Source organism: Rhinolophus hipposideros (assembly GCF_964194185.1).
Source record: "Rhinolophus hipposideros genome assembly, chromosome: 14".
In the NCBI taxonomy this organism is placed as follows: domain Eukaryota; kingdom Metazoa; phylum Chordata; class Mammalia; order Chiroptera; family Rhinolophidae; genus Rhinolophus; species Rhinolophus hipposideros.
In genome coordinates this window covers 5,120,595-5,146,493 of record NC_138060.1, presented here as the reverse complement: position 1 = coordinate 5,146,493, position 25,899 = coordinate 5,120,595, and the positions used below count along the sequence as shown (strand labels likewise).

At 40.6% G+C, this 25,899-nt stretch overlaps 1 protein-coding gene and 1 pseudogene across 7 annotated transcripts in view; both read right to left on the bottom strand.

Annotated features, from left to right (window-relative positions):
- Positions 1–25,899, bottom strand: part of FRMD4B (FERM domain containing 4B) — a 374,957-nt gene that overhangs the window by 114,767 nt on the left and 234,291 nt on the right. For all 6 annotated transcript variants that reach the window (XM_081072541.1, XM_081072543.1, XM_081072542.1 and 3 more), the window contains 3 exons: positions 20,284–20,349; positions 18,266–18,360; positions 7,221–7,313 (listed from right to left, as the gene is read on the bottom strand). In XM_081072541.1, coding sequence (XP_080928667.1) covers positions 7,221–7,313; positions 18,266–18,360; positions 20,284–20,349 — 254 coding nt within the window. The remainder of the gene's footprint in view (positions 1–7,220; positions 7,314–18,265; positions 18,361–20,283; positions 20,350–25,899) is intronic.
- Positions 2,086–2,738, bottom strand: LOC308507500 (annotated as a pseudogene). Its single transcript has one exon. The product of its transcript is annotated as an uncharacterized misc_RNA (transcript).

Below are 25,899 nucleotides of genomic sequence, written 5' to 3'. Positions count from 1 at the left end.
GAGGTGCTCAATTATTTCGCATTCTGAACAGTGCTGAATTTATGACTGGCACTCCATGCGGGCTAAATTAAAATGCCTCATTTCAGGTTTCATTCATTCATTGTGGGTTATTTTAGTCACTCACTGCAGCCACCTGTGTAAATAGATTTTGATCAGATCCCAACTCACATTCTGAGCAGGGAGATCTCTGTTTATTGCTTGTAATGACCCTGCAACGTCATAGTCTGAAATTATAATGTATGCTGAAGATAGCAGTGTAATTTAAGTATATTTCACTTTCTCCAAGCACATCACTTTCTCCAGGCCACTGTTAACTATCTGTGGGAGTCCCATAGGTACCCTTTTACTTCTGGGAAGGGTGCAGTCCTGGGGAATTCCCCAAAGGAAGCACTATTTGCTCCTGGAATGTGCTCCCCTGTCAGGAAACCTCTTGCAAATTTCCAGGTATAGCCAGGAGAACCAGAGAGTGCCCTCCAGGTAGGCCTGTCCAAACCTGCCCTGTTGCTCCTCTCCCATAAGGCCACTCTTTCTGAGCTCTCTAGGGAAGGGCTAGAGGCCCAGGAGGAAAGGGCTTTGCTGTGACCTGTCTAAAAGGGGAGGGAGTCCTCTGCCCCAAACAACTGTGAAGTGTCAGGGTCATGCAGTGAATTCCAAGCTTGCTTCTCCCCTTCAGAACTGCGACACAGCGTGCTCCCTTATTCCACGAGAAAGTAGAGACAGGTGCTCTGAGAAGGAGGCAGGTGAAGTAAGTGGGATAGGGAGGTGGGGACTGAGCCTGGTGAGCGATGAGGACAAACCATGAGATTCCCCCACCCAGTGCCAAAGTGAATGGCTTAGAGCCAGGAGGCCCAACCCTCCCATGTTCAAAGGCAACAAGTCACATTAGGGAACGGTTCACACACTGAACAGTCTCTAGTATTCCTCTCATGAACACAGTTAACATTTATTGTTATTATTATACCATTTATAACATAGAGTCCTCTAACAGCTCCCTATAATACCACCAGCTCCAGCTCCCTTTTATAGGCGGTGCCAAGAGCCACACAGCTAACACATGGAACTGTTGGGATTTGAACTCAAGAACGGTGCCAATGCACAGGTTCTCATCCGCTGGGTGGGGTGCACTGGGCAACGTTAAAGACACTTTGTGATTGTCCTGATTTGGAGGGTGGAGGTCAGGGATGCTGCAAACATCCGACAGCACAGATGGCTCCCTAACCAGGAGTTACCTGGCCCCAAACGTCAACAGTGCCGTCAATACTGAGAAACTCTGTACCAAAAACCAAGCTTTACTTCTGCATCTTATAACTCTTTTCATCCTTCGTAATACTAAGTCTTTCATTTGCTCTTCTGATGTCATCCTGAGGACAGATTACGGAGGAGAGTGAGCAGATTCCACAAAAGATGTCTGATGTTGGATTAAAGAGCACACTGAGAAAAATAATCCTATAAGAAAGTGGAATTAGTATTGAGCATGAGTTTTGAAGGGTTCTATGTCTTTCTGGAACTCTCACATGAATTAGGAATGTTGGATCCTCCAAGATGGAGGCTGCTAACCAATTGCCTGGAAGTTCAAGAATGAGTTAGGCCTCTTAGGAAGTCACGGTTATATTAAGGCAACTGACAGTCACATTTCCTGGGTTTGGGATACTGTGCATTTAGATGGGAGTGTGGAAGGAGGGCAGAGAGCTCTGGCTGACTCATATATGCCCTCAAACAGCCTCTGCTGAGCCTATAGTGGGAGGAATCTGTAATTTCTTTGGGGCTTTTAATCACATTCCTCTGCAAAGAGAAGAATTTTCCTGTCCTCTCTGGATTGTAAATTACTGTGTGATAGCTTTAGAATAACTCATCGCTACTATCCAGTCACAAACATTTTAACTTTTCTTCCTTTTATCACTCCTCACACTTGCATAAAAGAAATTGTTCAAGTAATATGTTCATTGCAGGAAAAATATATAGACAAGCAAAAACAAATAAAAAGCATTCCCACAGTCATTCTACCCAAAGATTAACTACTGTTACAGTGTTTTTTTTTAATTTGTCAAAAAGAACCTTTATTACTTTTATAATAGCCTTTTGTTCTTATGCTTTCTTGCCAGATGCTTTTGGAGCAGGTGCTTTCTGCGCTGGAGCTTTCAGACCCTTCTGAGCTTTTGGACCCTTCTGAGCTTTTGGAGGCGCTGCCTTCTGACCTGCAGCTTTCTGGGCAGGAACCTTCTGGGCTGGAGGCTTCTTGCCTGCAGCAGCCATCTTTTTTGCTGGAACCTTTGCAGCAGCAGCTGCTGCAGCTGTACCTTTAGCAGCAGGTGCTTTTTTGGGAGAAGCCTTCAGGAGAGTTGCCTTTTGAAGCTTCCTAACTTCAAGCTTGATTATTTGGTTCCTCATTTTCTTTGCCTTCATGACTTTGTAACGATCAAAATCTGTCATCTTGGCTTCCTTTTCTTGGCTTCAATCTTCTTGGCCCATCTTGTGGCTGCCCATTTTGTATTGATATCTGTCTTCTCCCAGGCTATTTGGACATACTTCTGGCTGGCACTGTGTGGGAACTTGAGGATGAATTCAGTGAGCTGCATGCATTTGAAAGGCATAGCCTGTCTCCTTACTTGAGTGCAAGGTCCATCAACCAATGCCCTGTTCTGGTCAATAACATCTACAATCATGACCAGCTTCCCGGCATGAGGCCCAAAGGAGATGTAGGCCACCCGGCCAACCTCCACGAAGCACCTGAACACCATGTTGGCTGCATTCAGTGAGAAGCTACTGTTACATTTTTAACTTTTATTCTATCCATCTACATTTTGACATAAGTGGAACATGCTGCAAATATTGTTTTGTGGTCTGCTTCTTTTTCCTAGAATATACGAGGCGCATCTTTCCATGTCAATACCTCTCTTTCTTTGCCAGAGTCTGTATCTGTTGTATTGTATTACATATATTTGGCTCTTGAAAAAAAAAAAAATCAGGCCGAGCGATAGGGACTCACATGTTGTAGTCATGATGCTTCCTTCAGTTAAACTCCTTCTAAAAGCTGAATATTCCAGAACGAGGCCAGGGAGTACTGAAAAGGCGTTCAGCAGTCTTTCACGACTGTGTCTACAGCATCTCTGACAGAAATGTAGCAGTTTTCCCCCACATTCCTACTAGAACTCTCCATTGATGGGGTGAGTTCTCAGCCCTGAGTGTCACAGACAATGCTGAGGGCTACCTCTGCATGGCCACTTATAGTCCTAGGGCATAGCAAAAGTGACTTGCAAAGAGGAGAAGGTAAAGAGGGGAGGAGGAGAGGGAAGACCACAAAGAAAGGGAAAAAAAAGCAAGAGGTATTCAGAAGAGTAAGTGGAGTGAAGACTCCAACAATTTGGTTTTGTGTGGAGCTGGGTGGTACCAGCCCGAGCCACCTCCGACTGTCCTCCCTTGTGGGAATGGGCGCTTTTCCAATGAGGTCATGCCAAGTCCCTGCTCCCTGATTTAAATGCTTGCTTACTCACTATCAAGCTTTTCAAATGCTCACATCTGGGCTGCATTACCAAAGAGGCCCATGTGTTTGCAGGAGATAATTTACGGCGGCAGATAACAACCCCTGTCTGGAGAAGTCCACCAGCAACCTGGGGGAGTTGGGATTCACATGGAAATAGAGAATTGGTTAAATGAATTGTGGTGCATAACGAATGGGGCGTCTATACACACAGGTGTCATGCACATATTTAGTAGATGTCACTGAAATTTTATAACTGAAGAAAATACAATGGTTCAATTCTGCAGCTCCTAAAGGGAGAGGAACTAAGTGCCCTCACCTTAAATGTTTTCTTTCCTCCATGCAGAAGCAGCAAGTGTTTCTGAGATGCTCCTTGCATCCTGGGAGAAACTGACCAGGAGAAAGTCTTACCATCCCAAACCTGTAGGACCCCAGTGTCAGCTCAGGAATCAATGAGACAATATTTAACCCAGTGCCTGCCACAGGTTTAATGCTACATTTCAGTAGAGAGGAAACTTCATAAGAGCAAAACTATATGGTATTTTCCTTTTTCGCAAATGCTTCAATTTTAAAAAATGACATTTTAGTATGTTTGCATAATACTTTGCAAAATCATTTTGTCTCTCTTGATCTCTCTTTACTTCTCACAACCAGCTTGCCCAAGACCACATTCGTCGCTAAGGCAGGAATGTGGGTGAGTCGGGGGATTTGGGAGTGGGAGGGGTGTGGCAGGGTAGTTTAAAAAACTCCCCAGGATGATTCAGATATGCTCCCCCACCCCCTTGGAGAAGCTCTGAAATGCAATGCACTTTTTCATCTAAACTCTTTTACTAAAGTGACCAATTGTTCACTGTAGAAACGCCATAACTTATTAAACATACCCTCATTGTTGGCATTTGGAGACTTCTAACTGCATAAGAAAAAAGACAGACGCACATCCCTGTAATGTACTTGTACTTGTAAAGTGGTACCACTGGGAACCACTTCTCCTGTGTGTTACCATTCAGTGGCTGCACACCTGGGTGCCCACGAATGGGGACTCAGTGTCCATGTGGCAATGCCCCATACTTGCTGATGGAGTGGCAATAACCCTGACATCAGAAGAGGTCCTCTGTATTTCCAGAGGTTCCTCGGGTGACCAAATATCTATACACAACCAAACACTGTCTTTGGTTCTATTCTTTAGTGACTAAATGTTTAGTGAACACAGGCAACCTAGAGGGTTGTTGGTGGTGTCTGCTGGGGTGTAAGTATCACCAACAGCTTTGCTTTCTCAAAAGAGGAAGCCAGAGGCCCTCTGAAGGCAACGGACTTCACCGAGTGTATGGGAATCAAATGTGTAAGACCTCCAAGGAAAGACATTCCACTCAGTGACCTGGGTCAGTTTCCTTAGTTCTCTGGTGTGTGCTTTGGCACGATCATTTCTTTAATTAAATTGGAGTTACAAGTACTTAATTGAAATAATAACAAAGACTATTATGATCTCACTCTACAGTTGGGAGGAAGAATTAAGTGAATAATTAAAAACTTGATAAAGGTTTTAAACATGAAGTAGTTAAGGGAAAGTCATGCCAAGTGATTATGGGACACTCGAGATAACACTCTAAGTGCCGAAACTCATGAGCAAGCAGCAGTTTGCGCAGGCATCTCGGGAACCTGCTCGGAAAAGATAGGGACGCTTTATGAGTATGAATGACTGTACAGAAGGGAAGGCAGAGTTTTCTGCCCTGGTATTTTGAGACCAAAAATAGACCAGATATTAACTGTCAAGAAACCAGTACACAAATCTGGTTACTACACAAATGGTACTTGTTAAATTCTCCAAAGACATAATGTTTTCGCTGGGAAGTTACACTACACAAACGCTCCATGGGCACAGAGACGAGAGTGCAAGGATATCAGATGCAGCCTACATTTTAATGTAAATAATTGGAAGCAGCCTAAGTGCTTAATAGGAGACTCGATCGCTAAATTATAGAAGCTCAAACAAATAGATTTTTACTGACCCAATAAAAGATCTCCAAGTAAAGAAATAAAGTCAGTCACCAAGCAATTTACCACCCTTATTTTTCTCTAAGATGGGAATAAATTTGGAGTGGAGGTGAAGGAAGAATTTTTTGATGGAGGGTAATTTTTACTTTTCATTCTATACTTTTATGTAGTTTGAAATGTTTACAGTGATAATTCTTTGTGAAAAAAATGATTTATGTTGAGCCATTTTCCATATATAATACATGATTAGAATTTCTCTATTGTCTGATCTCTGCTTAATTAGGGATATGCATTTTCCCCCCTGTCGCTTGATGGCTTATGTTTGTCTTGTTCTCCATTTCCATGGACACCAGCATCACACTCTTTCCAAGAACACCCTTCCCCCGCTTTTTATTAGGATTTCTGTACACTTTTCCATGTCAGCTATGCTCCAAATCACCATTATGCTACCTTCTTCTTGGGGTTTAAAAACGTGATTTCTGGTGATAAGAAAGAAATTCTGAACCAGATTTCAGAGCAGGAAGCAAAAAAAACAAATTGAGGGTTGTTAACACTCTTTTTACTGAGTAAGGAGCAGCTACCATCCACAATCACCATCAATTTATACATAAAAAGATCCTTAAAAAAGAAAAAAGGGAGGACATCTTATTTCCACACTTTTGGATTTCATGGTGCAGACTGAAATTAAAAAAAAAAAAAGTGTGGAAATCAACAAGATTTTGCCAGGTAATGATAGTATAAAAACTCCCAAAAAGAAAAATAAGAAGCTTCCACTATCATGTCATAAAACAAAGCATATTTCAACATCCAAAAAATAACATAAGCTCAGAACATAGGACTATTCTTCAGGATGATCTAGCTTTATGAAAATGTATTTAGATTTATGATAAATTTACTATCTGAGCTTATTTTTTATCATATATGGCTTCAGACCAGGACAGCAAAATTTATCATCAAACTCAGGATAGTGAGGAGAGGGGCTTTCAGCAAAATTGGTGACGTTTTATTTCTTAAGCTAGGTACAGGAACGTAGGTGTTAGTTAATTACTATTCGTAACGCTTTATTTATCGTAGAGTGTGAATAATTAATGTGACAAAATATTCCCATCATGGGCTGGTTTTAAGAAATCATTGATTTAGTTGAACACATCTGTTTCAGGAGGAAGTAACTGACGCCCACATGTGTGGTTAAGTGACTCGCCCGAGGAGAGCTTAGAGAGTACATCGAGGACTCCATGCATTGCTCTCAGCAGTCTGTGCGTGCAAGCTGAACTCGGGTTTCTGCACTCTTAAGATAATTCTTTTAGCAAGCGTTTGTTTGCATTTTATCTTCTGTTCAAATTAAAGGCCTGGAATTGTATAAATTCAATTATTTCTACAATTTCTAGAAAACATTTCTATATAAAATATAATACTAAATGTTTGCCATATTTCAAATGTAAAAATCCTAAAATATGTTAAGTCAGAAACAGGCTTATGTATTAAAATATATTACCCGTGTTTTTCAGCTTTAAATTGATCCAAGGGGTTTTGAGTAGTAAAGGAAGGTGATCCTATCCTTCATCTTGAAAAAAACCAGTTCTACACAGTATCTATGGTAACTTGGTCCCCAGACTAAGAAAGTAGAGAATCTCTCTCACATAATAATGTTTTGATAGGTTGTATTTGCTGTTATTTTCTCTCTGATCACCAGAAGTTTTTCTTTTCCTGAAGGGAGGTGGGGATACTGGCTGTGTCTGTGGATACATACCTCACAGCAAAGCACAAAATGGTCGGTCCTGGTTTCTTGGGCAAATCATGGTCAAGAACTCGGTGATCTAACTGTAGCCAGTTCTGCTGACCTCTGTGAGAGCAAAGAAAACGGATCAAATAGAAAATCAGAGAAAGGTTGTTCAGTAATACACAGTGCTGGCAAAGCCATGGAGAAACAGTTACTTCTATACACTGATGGCAGGTGTATAACCTGTCACAACCAGTAACGAGGACAATTTAGCAATTTCTACCAAATGATAAAAGTATCTGCCTCTGAACCATCATTTCCATTTCCAGGAGCTTATACAGAGAAACTTGCACATATGGAAAATGACCTACCTGTGAAGTTACTCACTAGCATTGTCTGTAATAGCAAAAGGGCTCGAAACAACCTGAATGTACTAGGTTGGAACAAAAGTAATTGCAGTTTTCCAACCTAATACAACAGGGTATTGTTTTCAAAACATGAATTTAAACTGGGCAATGAAATACAACGCAGCCACACAAAAGATTGAGACTATCTTTACAGACTTATATTTTGAACAATTTCCAAGATAACAACATTAAATGAAAAGGCAAGATGCGTAACAGTGAGTACAGTACATCACCATTTTTAAAATTTAGAAATATACAGAAATGCATGTATAAATACAAATATAAATATATGTACGTATATACATATATATTATCTCTGAGAGAATAAACAAAAAGGAACACGGATTGCCTTTTGAGGTAAAAAACCAGGTGACATTAAACATGTTAATCTTTAAATTGTTATTAAATATGAAATTTAAAATATTTTAGAGAATCATGAAGGGGAAAACTTCTGGTCATTTAATGAAATCAGACAGACACAGATAACAATACTATAGCTTTTTAAAGTCTTTTTTTGTTTACTTACTTAAGCGCCTTACCAAGTTCATGGATATAAATAGTTCTTCCTGAATTTTGACCTCCAAGAGGTGGAAAGGATTGACGACACTGTGGCTCAGGATTGCTTACGTGACTTTTTCAAGGTTGTTCAACTAGTTGATCTGTTTTGGCCTATACACTCCCAGAGGGCACGCACTCCGTTTTGCTTGCTTACATAAACATTAAGAACATGCTGCTAGTAGTGAGTGTCAATATCTATAATGGGCCAGAAGACATTTTCCAAACGGTTTTGGTCTTTGAGAAGACCATTTTTAAAAATCAGAAAACTCTAAGCTGTATGCATTTTAAATAGATAGAAAAAGCGGGCATAAATAATAGTAATACTACTAATAATACCTGCTTTTTAGTGAGTAAGTCTCTGTGTGCCAATCAAGTTGGAATTTTTATGTATGAATGCTATGTTTAAGAATAAGTCTACAAGGAAAGTGGCAGAGCTGGGATTTGAACCCAGGACTCTCAATACAGGAAAAAATGAGATTAGAGGATTGAATCAGATTTTATTATAACTTTTGGCTTGATCTAGGTCACTTACTAGTTTTAACCTGGAAGAAGCACGTCTTTGTTTCTATAATTATAATATGAGGCTTCTGATAACTGTCCCTAGCTTTCCTTGGAGGAACATTATGAAGATAAACAAGCTGATATAAGTGACATGAGGGGATGTTCTTAGAACTACTACTTTCGTGTGTAAAAAATATACAGAGGACTGGCAGTTAAGGGTTTCTTACACTGTATTTCATTAAGTTTAGGATGGCACTGATTTAAAGACACCCCAATTTCAGAGATGTACAAGTGTGTGACTTAAAATACATAAAATATTGTACAGATCAGCTCTCAAAAGTTTTTTCACAGAAAATGAGACTAATTTTGAATTGTCTTTTGTGCTTCTACATAGGAAAGATGTGGCATTATTTAAAAAGCATAATGTATATTTCTATGAACGTGTATGGAATAATGTCCAAGAATGAATAAATCAAGTTGTATAATAGCATATATAGCTTAAATCAATTATATTAACCATAGAAGCATACTCAAAATACTATTGTATATGGATGAAAATTTTTGGACATAGTTCTGGAGAGACATAAAGCAAATTGCTACAATCAAAATGTTGAATCGAATTCAACTATAATAAATGTTTTTATAAGAAGATATTCATGTAAATGTAATATAAGATAAATTAGATTTTAAAAATCCATCCAAAATCTCACCTACAGGATAAAGTTAGAAGAACAAAAAGTGAAAATTACACATAACTGTCACCGAGATATAATCAAGGTTAACAAACTATTTTATAGTCTTTGAGGCTAAAATGAGATAAAAAAGCACTTATTGCTTATAACTTGCTTTTCTCAACTTTTTCTATCAGCAGATATAATAGAGCTAACCTTAAAAAGACAGTTGAATCTCCATATTCACTTCCATCAAGCTGTGCAACCCAACCTTAAAGAGTTTCCTTTTTGGCTAGAATTATATCAGTTCAAGGCCCATCATTTCAAGCCCATTAAATGGGAGGTTATTAAAAAAGTCATAATTGTGTTGTAAAACCTATTTGCTATGTCATCATAAACAAAGCTTATTCAGCAGATCCTTTCAAAACAAGGAAAGAAAAAAACATGAAATGGGTTGCAGGAAATGGGAACCTTTATGAACAGAAGGGCCGCTATCTCAGGAGGACCGTGACTGCCCTCTAGGGGTGAAAGTCTCACCCTGCACACAGAACACCAGATGGTACTAACAAGGTTAAATCTCAGGGACGCTACCTCCCTCCCTCTAATAGGACCATGGATTTGTTTTTGTTGGTCACCATCGCTACTTTTATTATGTAACCGCACAATTCTATTTTTCCATTTCTCTTTTTGGCCTGTGGAGTAGGGTATAGACATTAGCTAGTTTTATTGACAAAATGTCCCCCTCAGCTTTGCCTCACTCTATTTAAAGACATTCACCAAAGACAAACGGCTGATGTGGCATCTAGACTGGAAAACGCAATTCAGACAGCATCCTGGGAGGGATCCGACTCAGTGGTTTTATGGTGGGGGCGGGAGAAGGGGAGTGCTGAAAGAAAATACTTTCCAAAAATATTTACCAGACAAAGACAAAGAACTAGGCTTATGACCAAGACATTCCAAGGAGACACCCTTAGACAGAAGCAATTTTCCAGACCTGTTCCCCAGAAAGGTGGAAATGCCTATTCCCATTCAACTCCCAACCGCCCCCCCAACCCTACCCCCAGAAAAGGGCAGCTCATATTTCTTTTGAAAATAAACACAGCAAGAGCCAAAAGACACCTTCCAAACTGGTCATAATTCAAAAATAGGCTCTGCTGTCACTTGCAGGGGAGTGCACGAAGGACATTTCGGAGCCAGGCTTCTTGGAAAGACTATAACATTGGCCACTGCCTCCGAAGGAGATAACTGGAGGAGACGCCTGAGTGAGGCATTCTCCTCTCAGTAGAGGATTTAGAAAGAAATCCCAGGGCAGAAGAGGGAGACAGTGGCCCAAGTCATTAAAGGAAGCCATTCATATTATTCCTTTTCTTTCTGAAGAAAAGCTCTTGTGGTCTGAGCATCTGATTTATGCACTGTCTGGTTACGCTCAGCTGAGCTTGGAGCTTTCCCAGAAGCTATCCATATGGCCAGGACCCTCTTTTCCAGCCCACCATGGACCTTGTTGCCTGGGGAGCTTGTGACACCACAGCCCTAAATCACGTCACTCCTTCACATAACATCCTTCAGTTGCCAAGGGATACCTCTCCCATCTGCACGACTCATAGGGCTCACCTGTGAACTTGTCTCTCCGATGTCTTACTCTATGATCAGGTCAGTCTCCTGACCTGTTCTTTATCACGTCCATGAACTGGCCCACATAATGTCTCCTCCCTGGAATGTTATTTCTTCTCCTCTCTATCTAAAGTCCACGTGCCCTGCACGTCCAATTTTAGTTGTCCTCTGTGTGAATCCCACCGGAGTCCTCCAGCCTCCTTCTGAACACTTATCAATAGGATGATAGCTCCCTTAAATTGTGTGCCTGTATTATGGGCTTTGCATACTTGCCTGATTTAATAGCACAAAATACAAGTGCCTTATTATATGTGCCTTATGTAGTACTTATTATACGGGTACTATTATTATACCCATCGTACAGATGAGAAAACTTGTGTCAGAGATGTTAAGTAATTGGCCTAAGATCACACAGCTACCAAGATTCTGTGATATCTACTCTCTACCTCCCTCTCAACTCTATCTTATCCCATTGTGCCTCTTACTTTCTATATCCTAGCCACACTAGCTTTTAAATTTTTATTTCTCAAAAAAAGGTCACCCTCAGTCTCTTCTTTTACACTAACTTTTGTCTGAAATGCCCCTCATGCCCCCAGAATTTACAGAACTGATTCTTGCTTTTTATTATATATCTTCTCCTAGTAACCCAGCTCATACTGTCTAAAACTGCACCCCAGCTTTTCTTGATCATAACCTCATATTTTATGTTCTCCAAAGCACTTATAATTTATGGTATTTTTCCATTTATCTATTATTTGTTTACTTGTTCTGTTAGACTATACCATTGTTATATAAGCTCCATGAAAGCAAGAACCTTGTGTGTGTTGGTCATAGCTGACTTCCTGGGACTTAGAACAATGCCTGGTATCTAGTAAGCACTCAAGAAATATTTGTTGAATTTCCAGTCAAGATGGCAGAGTAGGTAAACGCTGTGCTCACCTCCTCTCAGGACCACATCAAAATTCCAAATAAACCACAGAACAACTGTCATTGAGAACCATTTGAAATCTAGCTGAATCAAAACCCTACAACTATGGGCATGTAGAAGAAGCCACCTTGAGACTGGTAGGAGGGACAGAGACACGGACAGGCTGGTCTCACATCCATGTGTGAACATTAAAAATCAGGAGGGATATCTTGGTTGCCCAGGTCTGCCCTGAGGAGTGAGTGGTCCCAGCCCCTCTCCAGCCCAGGGTTTCAGTGCTGGGGATAGAAGTCCCCATAATTTCTGGATGTTAAAACTAGAAGAGATTGTGACTGACTAAGACTGAGGGTGGCTGGAGTCAAAGGTGCTCTTCCTAAAGGGACCACGCCAGACTTACTCACTGACAGAATCACTGGCCCTAGCTCCAGTGTTGGGGCAGCAGCTCGAAAAATGCCAGGGACATAAGGGGAGGAATTGAATTGTCTAGATTCAGGGTGAGGACTGGAGGGGCAGCTTTCTTCAGGACAAAGGAGCTGGTAGAAGCCATTGTTTCTTTGCTGAGCCCTCCCCCTTCCCGGCGTGCAGATGCAGGCAGCCACCATATCTGAGTCTCCATCAACCTGGCCCTGCCCTGAAGATTCTAAGACCCTGCCCCACCCAACTTTTGGACACACCCAAGCCACTCCTTGGCTCATGCTGAAGACTTTCCTATGGTTCTCTCAAAAGTTCACAAAACCCAAAAAAGCAGCTTCTGGTTTTGGTGTGTCCCATATTTCTGGCTGAGTAGCCCTAAACTTGGCTCTAGCAACAGCTGGCCGTGGTTTGCAGTTTGGGTTTTCAAGGCACTTCCAAGCACGGCACGGGTGGTGGCCATCTCTGGATTGCTTTGTGGCTTGTACCAGGTGGCCCCAGGCAGGGTACACACTAAGGCTGAACTTGGCCTGCAGTAGTTCCCCTCCCAGGGGGCTCTAGGGCTAGCAGGCCCAGTGGCCAGCTTTAGACTAGGCCAGAGCATCACCCAGCTGCCTCCAAGGATGACACACCTGAAGGGCAAACTGGGCAGGCATCAGAGCCCTGCTAAAGCAAACCCTGCTCTGTAGGGTTAGCCCCTGCACCACAGCTCTTTCACTATAGTCATGACCAGCCCTCACAACCAATAAGCCCAGGCTCAATCCCTTTCATTGACGTGCAAATAGCAACCAAGGCTGCACTACAAGAGAAGGGCACACACAACTCACACAAGTGACACACTCAGAGTGCACGGCTCCAGTGACCAGGAAGACTGAGCCACTGAGCCCCACAGTACACCTACTACATAAGACAACTCTACTAAGACCAGGAGACATAGCAGCCCTACCGAATACATAGAAACAAACACAGGATGCAGCCAAAATGGGGACACAAGGAAATATGTACCAAATAAAAAGAACAGAACAGAGCTCCAGGAAAAGAACTAAACAAAATGGAGACAAACAATCTACCAGATGCAGAGTTCCAAACACTTGTTACAAGGATGCTCAATGATCTCAGGGAGAACATCAACAAAGAAATAGAAAACATAAAAATGAAGATAAAAAACATGAAAAAGACCCAGTCAGAAATAAAGAATACAATAATTGAAATGAAGATTATTGTAGAGGATATCAACAGTAGATTAGCTGAAGCAGAGGATCAAAGCAGCAATTTAGAAGATAAGGAAAAACCCAATCAGAACAACAAGAAGAAAAAAGAATCAAAAAAACAAAATAAAATGAGGAGAATTTAAAGGGCCTCTGAGATAACATCAAGCATACCAGCATTCGCATCAGTTGGGTACCAGAAGAAGAAGAGAGAAAGCAAGGTATTGAAAACCTATTTGAAGAAATAATGACTGAAAACTTCCTTAACCTGGGGAAGGAAATAGACATACAAGCCCAGGGAGTGAAGAGAGTCCCAAATAAGATGAACCCAAAGAGGCCCACACCAAGACACATTATAATTCCAATGGCAACGGTTAAAGACAAAGAGAGAATCTTAAAAGCAGCAAGAGAAAAGCAGTTAGTTACCTACAAGGGAGCTCCCATAAGACTGAGCTGATTTCTCAACAGAAACTTTGCAGGCCAGAGGGATTGGTAGGAAATATTCAAAGTGATGAAAAGCAAGGACATACAACCAAGATAACTCTACCCAGCAAAACTATCATTTAGAATCAAAGGATAAAGTACTTGCCAGCCAAGAAAAAGCTAAAGGAGTTCATCACCACCAAAACAGTATTACAAGGAATGTTAGAGGGACTTCTTTCTTGTAGACTAAATAAATAAATAAACAAATAAATATGAATAAAATGGCAACAACTACGTATCTATCAACATAAATGTAAATGGATTAAATGCTCCAATCAAAAGATAGGGCAGCTGAATGGATAAGAAAACAAGACCCTTACATATGCTGCCTATAAAAGACTCACTTCAGATCAAAAGACATACACAGACTGAAAGTGAAGGGAAGGAAAAACATATTTTAAATAAAATGGAAACAAATATCTGGTGTAGCAATACTTACAACAGACAAAACAGATTTTAAAATAAAGGCTAATGGCGGCCAGATGGCTCAGTTGGTTAGAGCGGGAGCTCTTAGCAACAGGGTTGCTGGTTCGATTCTCACAAGGGCAAATGAGCTGCACCCTGCACAACTAGATTGAAGACAATGAGCTGCTGCTGAGCCTCCGGAGGGGTGGCTGGATGGATCAGTCTTAACAACAAGGTTGCTGGTTCAATTCCCACGTGGGATGGTGGGCTGCGCCCCCTGCAACTAGATTGAAAATGGCGACTGGACTTAGAGCTGAGCTGCGCCGTCCACAACTAGATTGAAGGACAACAACTTGAAGCTGATGGGCCCTGGAGAGACACACTGTTCCCCAATATTCCCCAATAAAATTAAAGAAAAAAACAAAACAAAGCCTATAAAAAGAGACAAAGAAGGACCCAAAAATCCTACTTCTGTGCGTTTATCTGAAGAAACCCAAAATGCTACTTCGAGGGGCCATGTGCATCCATATGTTCACTGCAGCAGTGTTTACAATGGCCAAGATGTGGAGGCCGCCTGGGCTTCCGTCGATGGAAGAATGGATAAAGAGGAGGTGGTACATACGTACAATAGGATATTGCTCGGCCAGGGAAGGGAATGGGTTCTTGGCACCTGCGGCGGCCTAGATGGACCTGGAGGGCATTGTGCTGAGTAGAGTATGTCAGACAGAGAAAGACAGATGCAATGTGATTTCACTTATATATGGAATTTAAAGAACAAAATAAACAAACTCATTGATACAGAGAATATTTTGATGGTTGCCAGACAGGAGAAAGGTTGGGAATGTGTGAAAAAGGGGAAAGAATTAAGAAGGACAAATTGGTTGTTACAAAGTAGTCATGGGGATGTAGGGTACAGCATAAGGAATATAGTCAACAATATTGTAATAACTGTATGGTGTCATTTTGTTACCAGATTTGTTGGGATGATAGATGGAAGGGGTTTGGGGAGCAAAGTGAAAAAAGTGAAGGCATTAAGAAGTACAAATTGGTAGTCACAAAATAGTCATGGGGATGTAAAGTAAAGCCTAGGGGATATAGTTAATAAAATATGGCAATAACTATGCATAGTGCCAGGTGGGGACTAGCCTAGTCAGGGGGATCACTTCATAAGTTATATAAATGTCTAACCACTATGCTGCACACCTAAAATCAATATAAAATAATATTGAATGTCAACTGTAATTGAAAAAATTAAAAAGGGGGGAGAAAAAGGTAAAGGGGAATAAGAGGTTCAAATTTCTAGATATAAAACCAGTAAGTCATGGGATATAATGTACAGTATAGGAAATATAGTCAATAATATTGTGATAGCATGGTAAGGTGTCAGATGGTTGCTGCACTTATCACTTATTTAGGTATATAAATGTTGAATAACTATGGTGTACACCTGAAACTAATATAATATTATATGTTAGCTATATTTTAATAAAAATCTTAAAAAAGAAATGCTTGTTGAATGAATAAATTACTCCAACATTCATCATGTTTTTAGCCTCTACTCTATGTGAACTCTTTAAATTACTGTGTTTATAATACTTATGGATTATGCCATATAATTTAGCCACTAGGTTTTGTGTCTTATACTGTTAGCTATTATTTCATTCACATTCAGATTCAATCTATGTGTGTATGTTTTAGTCCCTGATTCACATGAACTAGTCTTGTCCTTCCCAGTAGAGTATGGTCAGTTTGCATTTCCTGTTTCGTCCAGCAGAAGAATGATCACACAGGGTCCCAAATAGTTGAGTGAACAAATAATTCTGTGATTCAGAGTGAGGTGGGTAATGTTGAGTGCACTTTTTTTTTTGCTTTGTCAAACCCTATTCAGGAAATATCCCAAGTCCAGAATCAAAGTTCTCAGGTTTTTCCACATCTCCTGACAACTCAGCTGTCTGGTTTCACCCAGCCCAGGTCCTGAGGCCATTGGTATTTCCAGGAGATCCTAGGCTTGTAGCCACCCAGGCTGGAAATAATCAGAAGCCACCAGGTGTTAAAAACAAATTAACCTCTTCTTGAGAGTATTTTATGCCTGGTTTAACTGAAGAACTGAAAGAACACTTACATTGGGAGAGTTATGGAAAAACGTTGGGTGGTTGGCCAATATATTTTGTGTGTGGAATATTTTCTTGAATTTTAATGTTTGAAGAGATCTTTGGAAATTATCCCTAGAAAGGGGAAGTATTCCTCTGATAATGTTATCAGGCTGCATATAATGTAGGCAAATTGGGATGCTGTAAAACAGACAGACACACACACACACACACACACACACACACACAATCACACACACACAGAAAAGAGCTGATAAGTACAAACACATTTGTTTACGTGGAGTTTTAAATTCTCACAAATTTATTGTTATGTATATGCCTCATTTCAGAAAGGATTTAAGTTGTTGACAAATGCAAGGTGTGATCAAACAATAAGGTGAATGTTTAAATTAAAAAAATTATTACAGTAAAAGACACATTGCCATTAGTCTCCCTCAAAATACTCCTTCTTCACTTTGAGCACACTTATCCCATCATTCTTGCCACTTTCTGAAGCAGTTCTGGAAGTCCTCTTTCGTGAGTGTCTTCAGTTGTGCTGTTGTGACTGCCTCCATGTCCTGAATCAATTCAATCAAAATGACCTGTCACGGTCATTTTGACTTTGGGGAAGAGCCAAAAGTCACATGGCGCCAGATCCAGTGAATAAAGTAGATGAGGACACCACCGTAATGTTTTTATTAGACAGAAATTGCTGTACCAGAAGCAATATGTGACACACAGCTTTTTTGTTCTGATCACAAAATACGGTGAATGCTGCTGCCGAGTGCCATCTAATAGAAAGGCAGGGATCTTCAACATGGGAAACTGTGTGTCGAACCTTAGTAACACTGTGTGACAAGTTTCAACTTGTTCAGTGCAGTCAGTCGGGTGTGAGCTACGGTTGAGAGAAGGTGTGTTTTAAAGGGTGTCGTAAATCATCCTCCATCATGACAACGCTCCGTGTCACACATCGCTTCTGGTATGGTAATTTCTGTCAAATAAAAACATTACGGTGTGTCCTCATCCACCTTATTCACCAGATCTGGCACCGTGCGACTTCTGGCTCTTCCCCAAAGTCAAAATGTTTCAGGATATGGAGGCAGTCATGACAGCACAACTAAAGACACTCAAGAAAGAAGACTTTCAGAACTGCTTCAGAGAGTGGCAAGAATGATGGGATAAATGTGTGCGAAGTGAGGAGGAGTGTTCTGAGGGGGATTAATGATAATGTGTCTTTTACTGTAATAAATTTTTAAAATTTAAACATTCACCATATTGTTTGATCATACCTCGTATACACAATATCCAATTTAGTATAAAAAAATGTAAGTAAAAGAAAAGAGGTAACATAAAATGGACCTACACAGAAGTTAAAAAGTTTATACCTTATTAAGTTATGTACATATTTCATGGATGGACCATAACTTTGCTTGTAAACTGTCTCACCACCAACACCAAAACATTATTCAGTTTTAAGATCTGAATGAATAACAAACTAGTATTTCTATCACTGATACATGAGCTAAGCAAGCATACTGCATTTAGAGAAGGATAACAAACTCATTACAACAAATTTCTAAAACATGTAGAACAATATTTTGAGTTCTTAAAATGGTCAATATTCCTTTTCTTCTCCTTTTGCAATAGTCCTGGGACAAATATCTTGCATTAAAAAAAATCTTTAAGCAGGACATACTCTCTAATTTTTGGAGCATTTCCCCCCTTCTTTTGCTAATTGTGAATGACAGTGAGTAGGTGGTCCAGACAAAAGATAAAGAAATAAAAACTATTAGAAAAACACTTACGTATCATCTGTAAACGTGATTCCAAAGTACTCCTTTTCTTTCAGGTTAAAATGTGAAGCCACGAGATCCAGCAACTCTCTTGACAGAAGTTTGGGCTGTCAAGATATTTATCTGATTAGAAACAATTTGGTTGCCTCTTTTTTATATGCTACCACCTTCCTTTGCCCCAAATAGTTTAAAGCATCTTTTGTTTATTTTTAAATACCTGACCCCTTTTGCTTCATAGCTTACTCTATTGTAAACCATTCTCTAAGAGATTGGGAAGGAGAGAAAATTGGGAATAGGAACATGGATGAATCATCATTTTCATTTATTTGCAATTCAGTCTAGTACTTTACATTTTTCCTCTAAGATAAAACTGTGCTTACTCATGTGTTTGTATTTTGGAAAAATACTCTTTTATACATAACATGTATAAAAGACAAACCAAGACAAAGAATATTAAATACCTCACTGTCTGGACTGTAGTAATAACTGCTTGAGGGGGGCCAGTTGAAGATAAAGACCCAAGGCTGTGGTGGGGATGGTGGTGGGGGTAACAGGTAGAACTAAGAACAACAATAACCACTTATTGTGCTCAATGCCTTTTATCTATTGCCTCATTTCATCCCTACAATGAACCTATGAGATTGGGGTTTTTATTTCCATTTTACAGATGAGCCAACCAAGGCCAAGATAAGTTCAGCACTTTGCTTGATGTTACACTTAGGAAGGTCAGAGATTTGGACCCAGTTCTGCCTGATTCCAAAGCCTAAGCTTTTCATTTCTCTCGAGGGAGTAATTATCCCCACTGTATAGGTCATCACAAGTACTTACTGAGCACCTGGTTAGAAGAAGGGTCTAATCTATGAGCTTTTAGGAAGCACTGGACCTGGTGGGAAGAAGCATGGTTTGTAATCAGCCACAATGGCTGTCAAGTGGATGCAAGATGTGCAAGGTCGGGGGGAGGAAAAGGGGATTTGCAGGAGGGCATTCTAGATGGATTCTTTCTGAACTTTGGGCCGAACAGTTTAGGGTTCATTATGATGGTTTGAGGGTTGAATGTTTCCTGTTGGGGAAGGAAGAATAGTTATGATAAGAGAAAGAGAAGAAGGGAGGAAGGCTGGGGGGGTGGGGGGAGAGAGAGAGAGAGAGAGAGAGAGAGAGAGAGAGAGAAGGAAGGAGGGACGGAGGAAGGGAGGGAGGAGAAATGGAGGGAGAAAGGGAAGGAAGGAGGAAAGAAAGAAAGAAAAGGAAAAAAAAGAGAAAGAAAAAAGAAAGGAAGGAAGGAAGAAAGAAAAAGAAAAAGAAAAAAGAAAAACAGGCAGACATCTAGACTAAAATGTGTACTCTGATGAAACTATTGCTGACTGTGCTATTTTCATTCCAATTGAAGCTTATGCACAGTGGGCTAGGAACAAGCCTCAGAAGGGACAAAAAGTTAGGTTTGGTGAGAGGAGAGACTTCTAGTCTGTAGGTGTGGCTGTCAGCGGGGACTTCCACAATTTTTAAGAGTCTTGGTCCAAAGTGCTGGGTAAATAGAGAGTGAAGCATCAACAATTAAAATATCATCACTCATATAGTTCCGTATATTTTACAGAGGTTTCACTCCTATATATAATCTAACTTGATTTTAACCACAATTCTGTGAGAAAGACTGGGCTATCTTACTTCCGGTTCACAGTTGACGAAACGGAATATTTAACTTGGACAATCTCATGTAGCAGGAAAGTGGCAGGATGCAGATTTTCAGCTCACAATAACGTTTTCAGCGAAGCATTATGTTCCCCAATTTACCAATAAGAGGTCACTTATTGGCCACTTGCCCAGGGTCACACAGCTACTGAATGTCAAAGCTGAGATTGGAATACATGTCACCAAGCTATAGTTACTCTTATGTACAGACCAGGATGTTTGACTTCACAACTACCTTTTCTCTCTCCCCAGTCCTGAGTCATTCGGTCTGCAGCACAGATAAGCGAGCAGCCTGAACACAGGCTATGGGGCTCACAGAGGGAACCTGTGTGGGCAACACCTACCTGAACCAGCAGCTCCAGTCTCCTATCATCCAGGAGGTGTACCTGGCAGTGCCTGCCTTCTGTCATCTGTGGGGACAAGACAGCAAGACTGGTGTCAGGGCTGGGGCTGGCAGGAGAATCCTTGAAGGTGATTCATCATTTATTTCACATGTGATGTGCTCAGAGTAAAAATGGCTTCACCTGAGTTAATCAACAGGCTTAGTCATAAAGGTTTATCATATGGCATTAGCTCTTGGAGTTAATTTTTAATAATTTTTTTTTTTTTTTTTAGCTCTTGGATTTAAAAGAAGAAAAAAACAAAACTCAGAGATGACTCAATATATTGTAAGAATAATACCTATGCAGTGCACACAACTTTATACTATGAAATGTAGTTTTCCTTCCCAGAGGAAACTATTATGTTAATCCTTAAATCGATATTTTTTTTTCCAAGTGAAAATTCTTTATTGATTGATGTGTTTTAATAAATACAATATATGCATAATTATAAGAAGAAAAACATACGATTCTAAAGTTAAAATTTAAAGTCTCCATTTTTAAAATTTCTGCCCCCCTTTATAAGTATATCAATACTATAATTAAGAACAGTTAAGAACTGTTAAGATATATAGTTAAGAACAGTTTGATGTATAAAATTTCCAATTATGTTTAATTTTTATCACTTATAACTACAATCCTGGGAAATATTTTCTGTACAATATTTAAACAATGCATAGAATGCAAAGAGTTCCCTTGCATAACTCACACTTCAGATCATTTTACTTGCTGAAATCACCACCCAGTCAGTTTGAGGAGAATCCTCCCAGACTACCTTTACACGGATTTTAAGATACATACATTACATATTCAAAAAAAAGCACATACCATGTTTCCCTGAAAATAAGACCTAGCCGGGCAATCAGCTCTAGTGCGACTTTTGGAGCAAAAATTAATATAAGACCCGGTATTATATTATATTATATTATATTGTATTATATTATAGTATACTGGCTATTATATTATATTATATTATATTAAAGACCCAGTCTTAGTATATGTGCTGCCGAAGCGAGCACAAAGACCCAGTCTTATATTATAGTAAAATAAGACTGTCCTATATTAATTTTTGCTCCAAAAGGCATATTAGAGCTAATTGTCCGGCTAGGTCTTATTTTCGGGGAAACATGGTATTTAGGGGCAACCAGATGGCTCAGTTGGTTACAGCGTGAGCTCTTAACAAGGTTGCAGGTTCAATTCCCACATGGGATGGTGGGCTGCGCCCCCTGCAACTAAAGACTGAAAACAGCGACTGGACATGGAGCTGAGCTGCGCCCTCCACAACTAGATGAAGGACAACGGCTTTGAGCTGATGGGCCCTGGAGAAACACACTGTTCCCGAATAAAAAACAAACAAACATATTTATATTAACTGTTTTACTTTAATATTCTGTTAGACATAATATTAAAATGAAAAAAGTACTCTTACTGTGTGTGTGTGTGTGTGTGTGTGTGTGTGTGTGTGTAAAACCATCCAGAAATCTTATACATATATACATGACTCTGAGTGGGTGGGAGTCTGTGTATGTGGTGTGTGTGTGTGTGTGTGTGTGTGTGAATGACATCTCATGACAAACATCGGCAGTGATAGCCATATTTGTACAACTTGGTCCTGCCCCTTTGGCCTCAGTTGTTTGAACCAGGGGTGGACAACTGACCCAAGCTGGGCCAACCAGAATGTCAGTCAAGGGAATCTGGAATTGAGTCTGAGCAGATGCAAATATGGGACAGCTAGTGTCTGCTGTGTGTGGAGAAAAAGGCAAGCCATCTGCAGAGAGAATGAAGGAAGCAAGTAGATAGTAGGAGGCAAGAGAAATCATGCAGCCTGAGAAGAAAAGCTTGAGAGAACTACTATCAGGGTTCCCAATGTCTTTCCCATCACTTCTAGTCCTTCCACTGGTCTGGGTGAATTTTTGTCCTTGGGTTACGTGAAACACCCCAGTATTCCTTCAATAAAACCACCTGTTTTCTCTCTCTTAAGTTAACTTGAGCTGGATTCCGCTTCTTGCAACTATCTTATCTTCATAAGATACCACAGGTATCTGTACCTCACTCAAGGCAAAAGGTTTTCAAAGGATGGACTTCACAGGTGATGCCATTAGTACGGTGAAGCCATCAACTCATCATCACCGATGCTCCCATCAGGACAATACAACAACCGACAGAAAGGGGGACGTTTGGGGGTAGGGGTTCTGAACAAACACCTCACTGTGTGACGCGATAATATACGTACAAGCTGGAGAAGGACAGTGCAGATGAATTGGGGAGAAAAATGCTCCAGTTTTATGTCCACACTGGCCCATCTGTGCACAGTATGCACGAAGCCCTTTCCTTTCTGTGAGGGGGGCTGATGATGGTCACCAGCAACAGAAAGGCTTGCCCTTGTCACTTACTTAAACTGAAGGGTGAAAGGTTACGCTTATGAATAAGTGTTTAGTTGACAATACTAGAAATCAGGAGATGACACTTAAAAATTTAGATGGTAAGATCTGGAAACACTGGGCTGGATTTCCTCCATGGCAACCTGTGGCCAGGCAGAGCGGCTCCCTCTCTATGGGGTTTGGGGTCTCCAGCTCACTCCAACTTGGTACCTGCCAGGTTCCTGAGAGTCCTGTGATGTGAGCAAGCAACCTGGTTAAGTTCACGTGGTGTCAGGGAAGAGACACACCTTATACATCAGGCAAGTGCCTGACACTTGACCCTCACTAATGTGGGGTATTTCAACCTCTACAGAAGCCTGTGAAGGGGGCATCTCATTTTAATCAGCAGGAAACCGAGGCCTGAGAATTGACGTAACTTGCCCAATTTTTTAAAAAGCTTTTTCATGGGAAGACTAACTCATTGTAAAGAAGATAAATGACAGGTAAAGTTAACAAGCCAGTTAACAAACACATGGCAGGTAAGTTCTCCAGAAATGATAGAGTAGACGTAAAGAAAAACTGGGGCCCACTGGTTCCTGTGTGGCTTCTGTGTGCCTGACACCCAGCCGGGCATTTTAATAGTAACAGTAATAATGCCACTAAAAGGCACTTTGCATATGCCAGGCACTGCACTAAGCACTTCACATGTATTAGTATGTTCAACCGTGTGATACTCACACGAGTCTTATCTCCTCATACTATAGGTGAACGAGCTTAGAGAGATTATCAGTAACAAGATTCCTAAATGGCAGAACTGGACCCAAACCCAAAGCCCAGCTCCTAACCAAAAAATTGGAGCATAAATGGATTACAGACAGGTTTGGTTGTTTGTTAATTTTTGAGCAAATAAAGACTAAAATAAATGCAGCCCTCAGAAGTGGTTTATTTCACTTTGAAGATGTCAGCTTAAAAGCGATCAGAACATTGCTTATGAGACTCAGAAAGGTTAAGTACTTCGCTGTACACATGGTATGTCATACACTGTCAAGAGCAAACTGTGGGAAAGCCTTCCCACACAGCCCATTCTCAGGGGATTCGACGGGTGCATAGAAAAGGGGAAACAAAGTGTCATAAAGCAGGCATAAAAAATCATTTCAATTCCAAGGAAATATGTTGACTAAAAGTAGTTGGAATTGTAAACTTTATAAATAGAATCGAAGGCATCTAATAACTGCTGCTTATTTGAGATATGGCGAAACTAAGGAACAGACCTGCCCAAAGCCACACAGCTGGTCAATGGGACACCTAGAATTAAAACTCAAAAGACTCTGACTTCCAGGCTGGAACATAAGTGGTGTGCACAAGGCTACTCAGCTGATAAACAATGCCATCTTATTCAAGTGTTCTTTTCCACATCAGGTTAATTTTTTTTAATGAAAAATACCTGTGACTATAAAAAGAAAACACCAAACCGGGGATCTCTTATTTATTTAAAAACATGACTCCCAGTGATGCTTTATCTTTTAATTTCAACAACAGGAGTTATATTTGTAGGAACCTATTCCTGGATTACAATGATTATATCCATAAATACAGAATCACTTTTTTAAAAAAAATCATAAATCAATCGTAAATTTTATTGAGTATATTCAATATATTGAATATGTAGTATCTCATTTAATGCCAGAGGTAAATAGCTCTATCATCTTTATTTTACAATTGAGGAACCTGAGGCACAGAGAGGCCAAGTAACTTGCCCAAGGTCACACAGCTATTAAGAGGCAGAACTGGGATTCCACCCTGGGCAGATTAGCTCCTGAGTCCCATGTCCTTCACTTTCCCATTTTTCAATGTAATTATTATCTACAGAAGAAATTAAATATATTGTCTTTTCTTTTCACATTTTATGTGATTATCCTGACAATTTGCTTTCCTTACAGAAAAAGGAATTTTATAATTCCACCTAGGAAAAGAATAAGTAAATAAGCGTTTCTCATTACAAATTGGTTTCTCTTACAATTTAAGGGTCTGTGTTTCCCTCTTTAGCTCTGTAGTCTCTTCATTACAGACAAAAACTTGTTTCCAAGTTAAGCCACAATATTTCATTCAAGGAGTTCCAAAGGAAGCACACATTTCTTTTCATAAGCAAACACAAGGATAGTGGGTAATACTTCTTCTCTACTCTGTGTGTGAAATTGTGTTACACGGAATCACTTCTGAACCCCAGAGACCATCGGAACAGTTTCAGATTTGACCCCTACCCAGTGACAGCTAATAGCAGCAATGCCTTGCATGGAATTACAAACATAAAAATGATGAATTTGAAAAGTTTCCCATGGCACCCACCCACACTACACCCTTCCCGCCACCTCCTCCTCCATTCGACCCCAGAAATGCAGAGATTGAAATTGTGTGTGTTGGATTAAAACGCCCACCTCTGTCTGTGGCTGCCCTGCGTTTGCTGCCTAGCTGAGAGCGCGGTCCTCAGAGGCTAAGCGCTGAGTGCTGGTGGAAGGGGCTTGACCATCTGGTCAGTGGTTAAGTGAGGAAGATCAGAAGGGAAGTGAGAATAGGTCACGGGCAAGACGTCTGCTACCCCGGATGGGTAGCCCATCGTGGCGGTCAAGTCTGTGTGATCATAGCCCCTGCCTGCAAGCACGACTCCCACTACCTGATTTAGAAGCCGAGAAAGGAGAGAGAGTGGATGAGAGACCACAGGCAAGTCAGCACAGGGCACTGTGAGACTAATCACAATGTCTGGGGTCAGACTAAAGGCATCAGGAAACACAACCACAAGAAAGACCAGATTCCCAGCCTACTTCGGTTTTGCTTTAGTCGTTCTTTGGAACACGAAAATACGAAAGCTTGGAAAGGAAACAGTAAGCGTCCCCCACCCCCGACCCCATCTCTCTCTCATTCCTTTTTGACCTTTTCTGACAGCTTAGCATGAGAGGGCCTGCTTCGTAAAAATGACTCCTCAAGATTTTTTTGGGGGGTGACCCACCAGAGTGTAATTAACCATTATCCCTTGCCTGGATGTGTCAGCTATGTAACCAGGCTCCATGCCTTTTACTGAGTCCCACAATGGTACCATCTCCACATGGCCATGTGAACAATATCTCTAAAATACAGATCATCCCTCTGTCCCTGCTTAAAATTGCCTTATGGCTTCTTCTGTAACATAGTGGAGAATCTCCTTACCTCCCCGAATATGTCCACA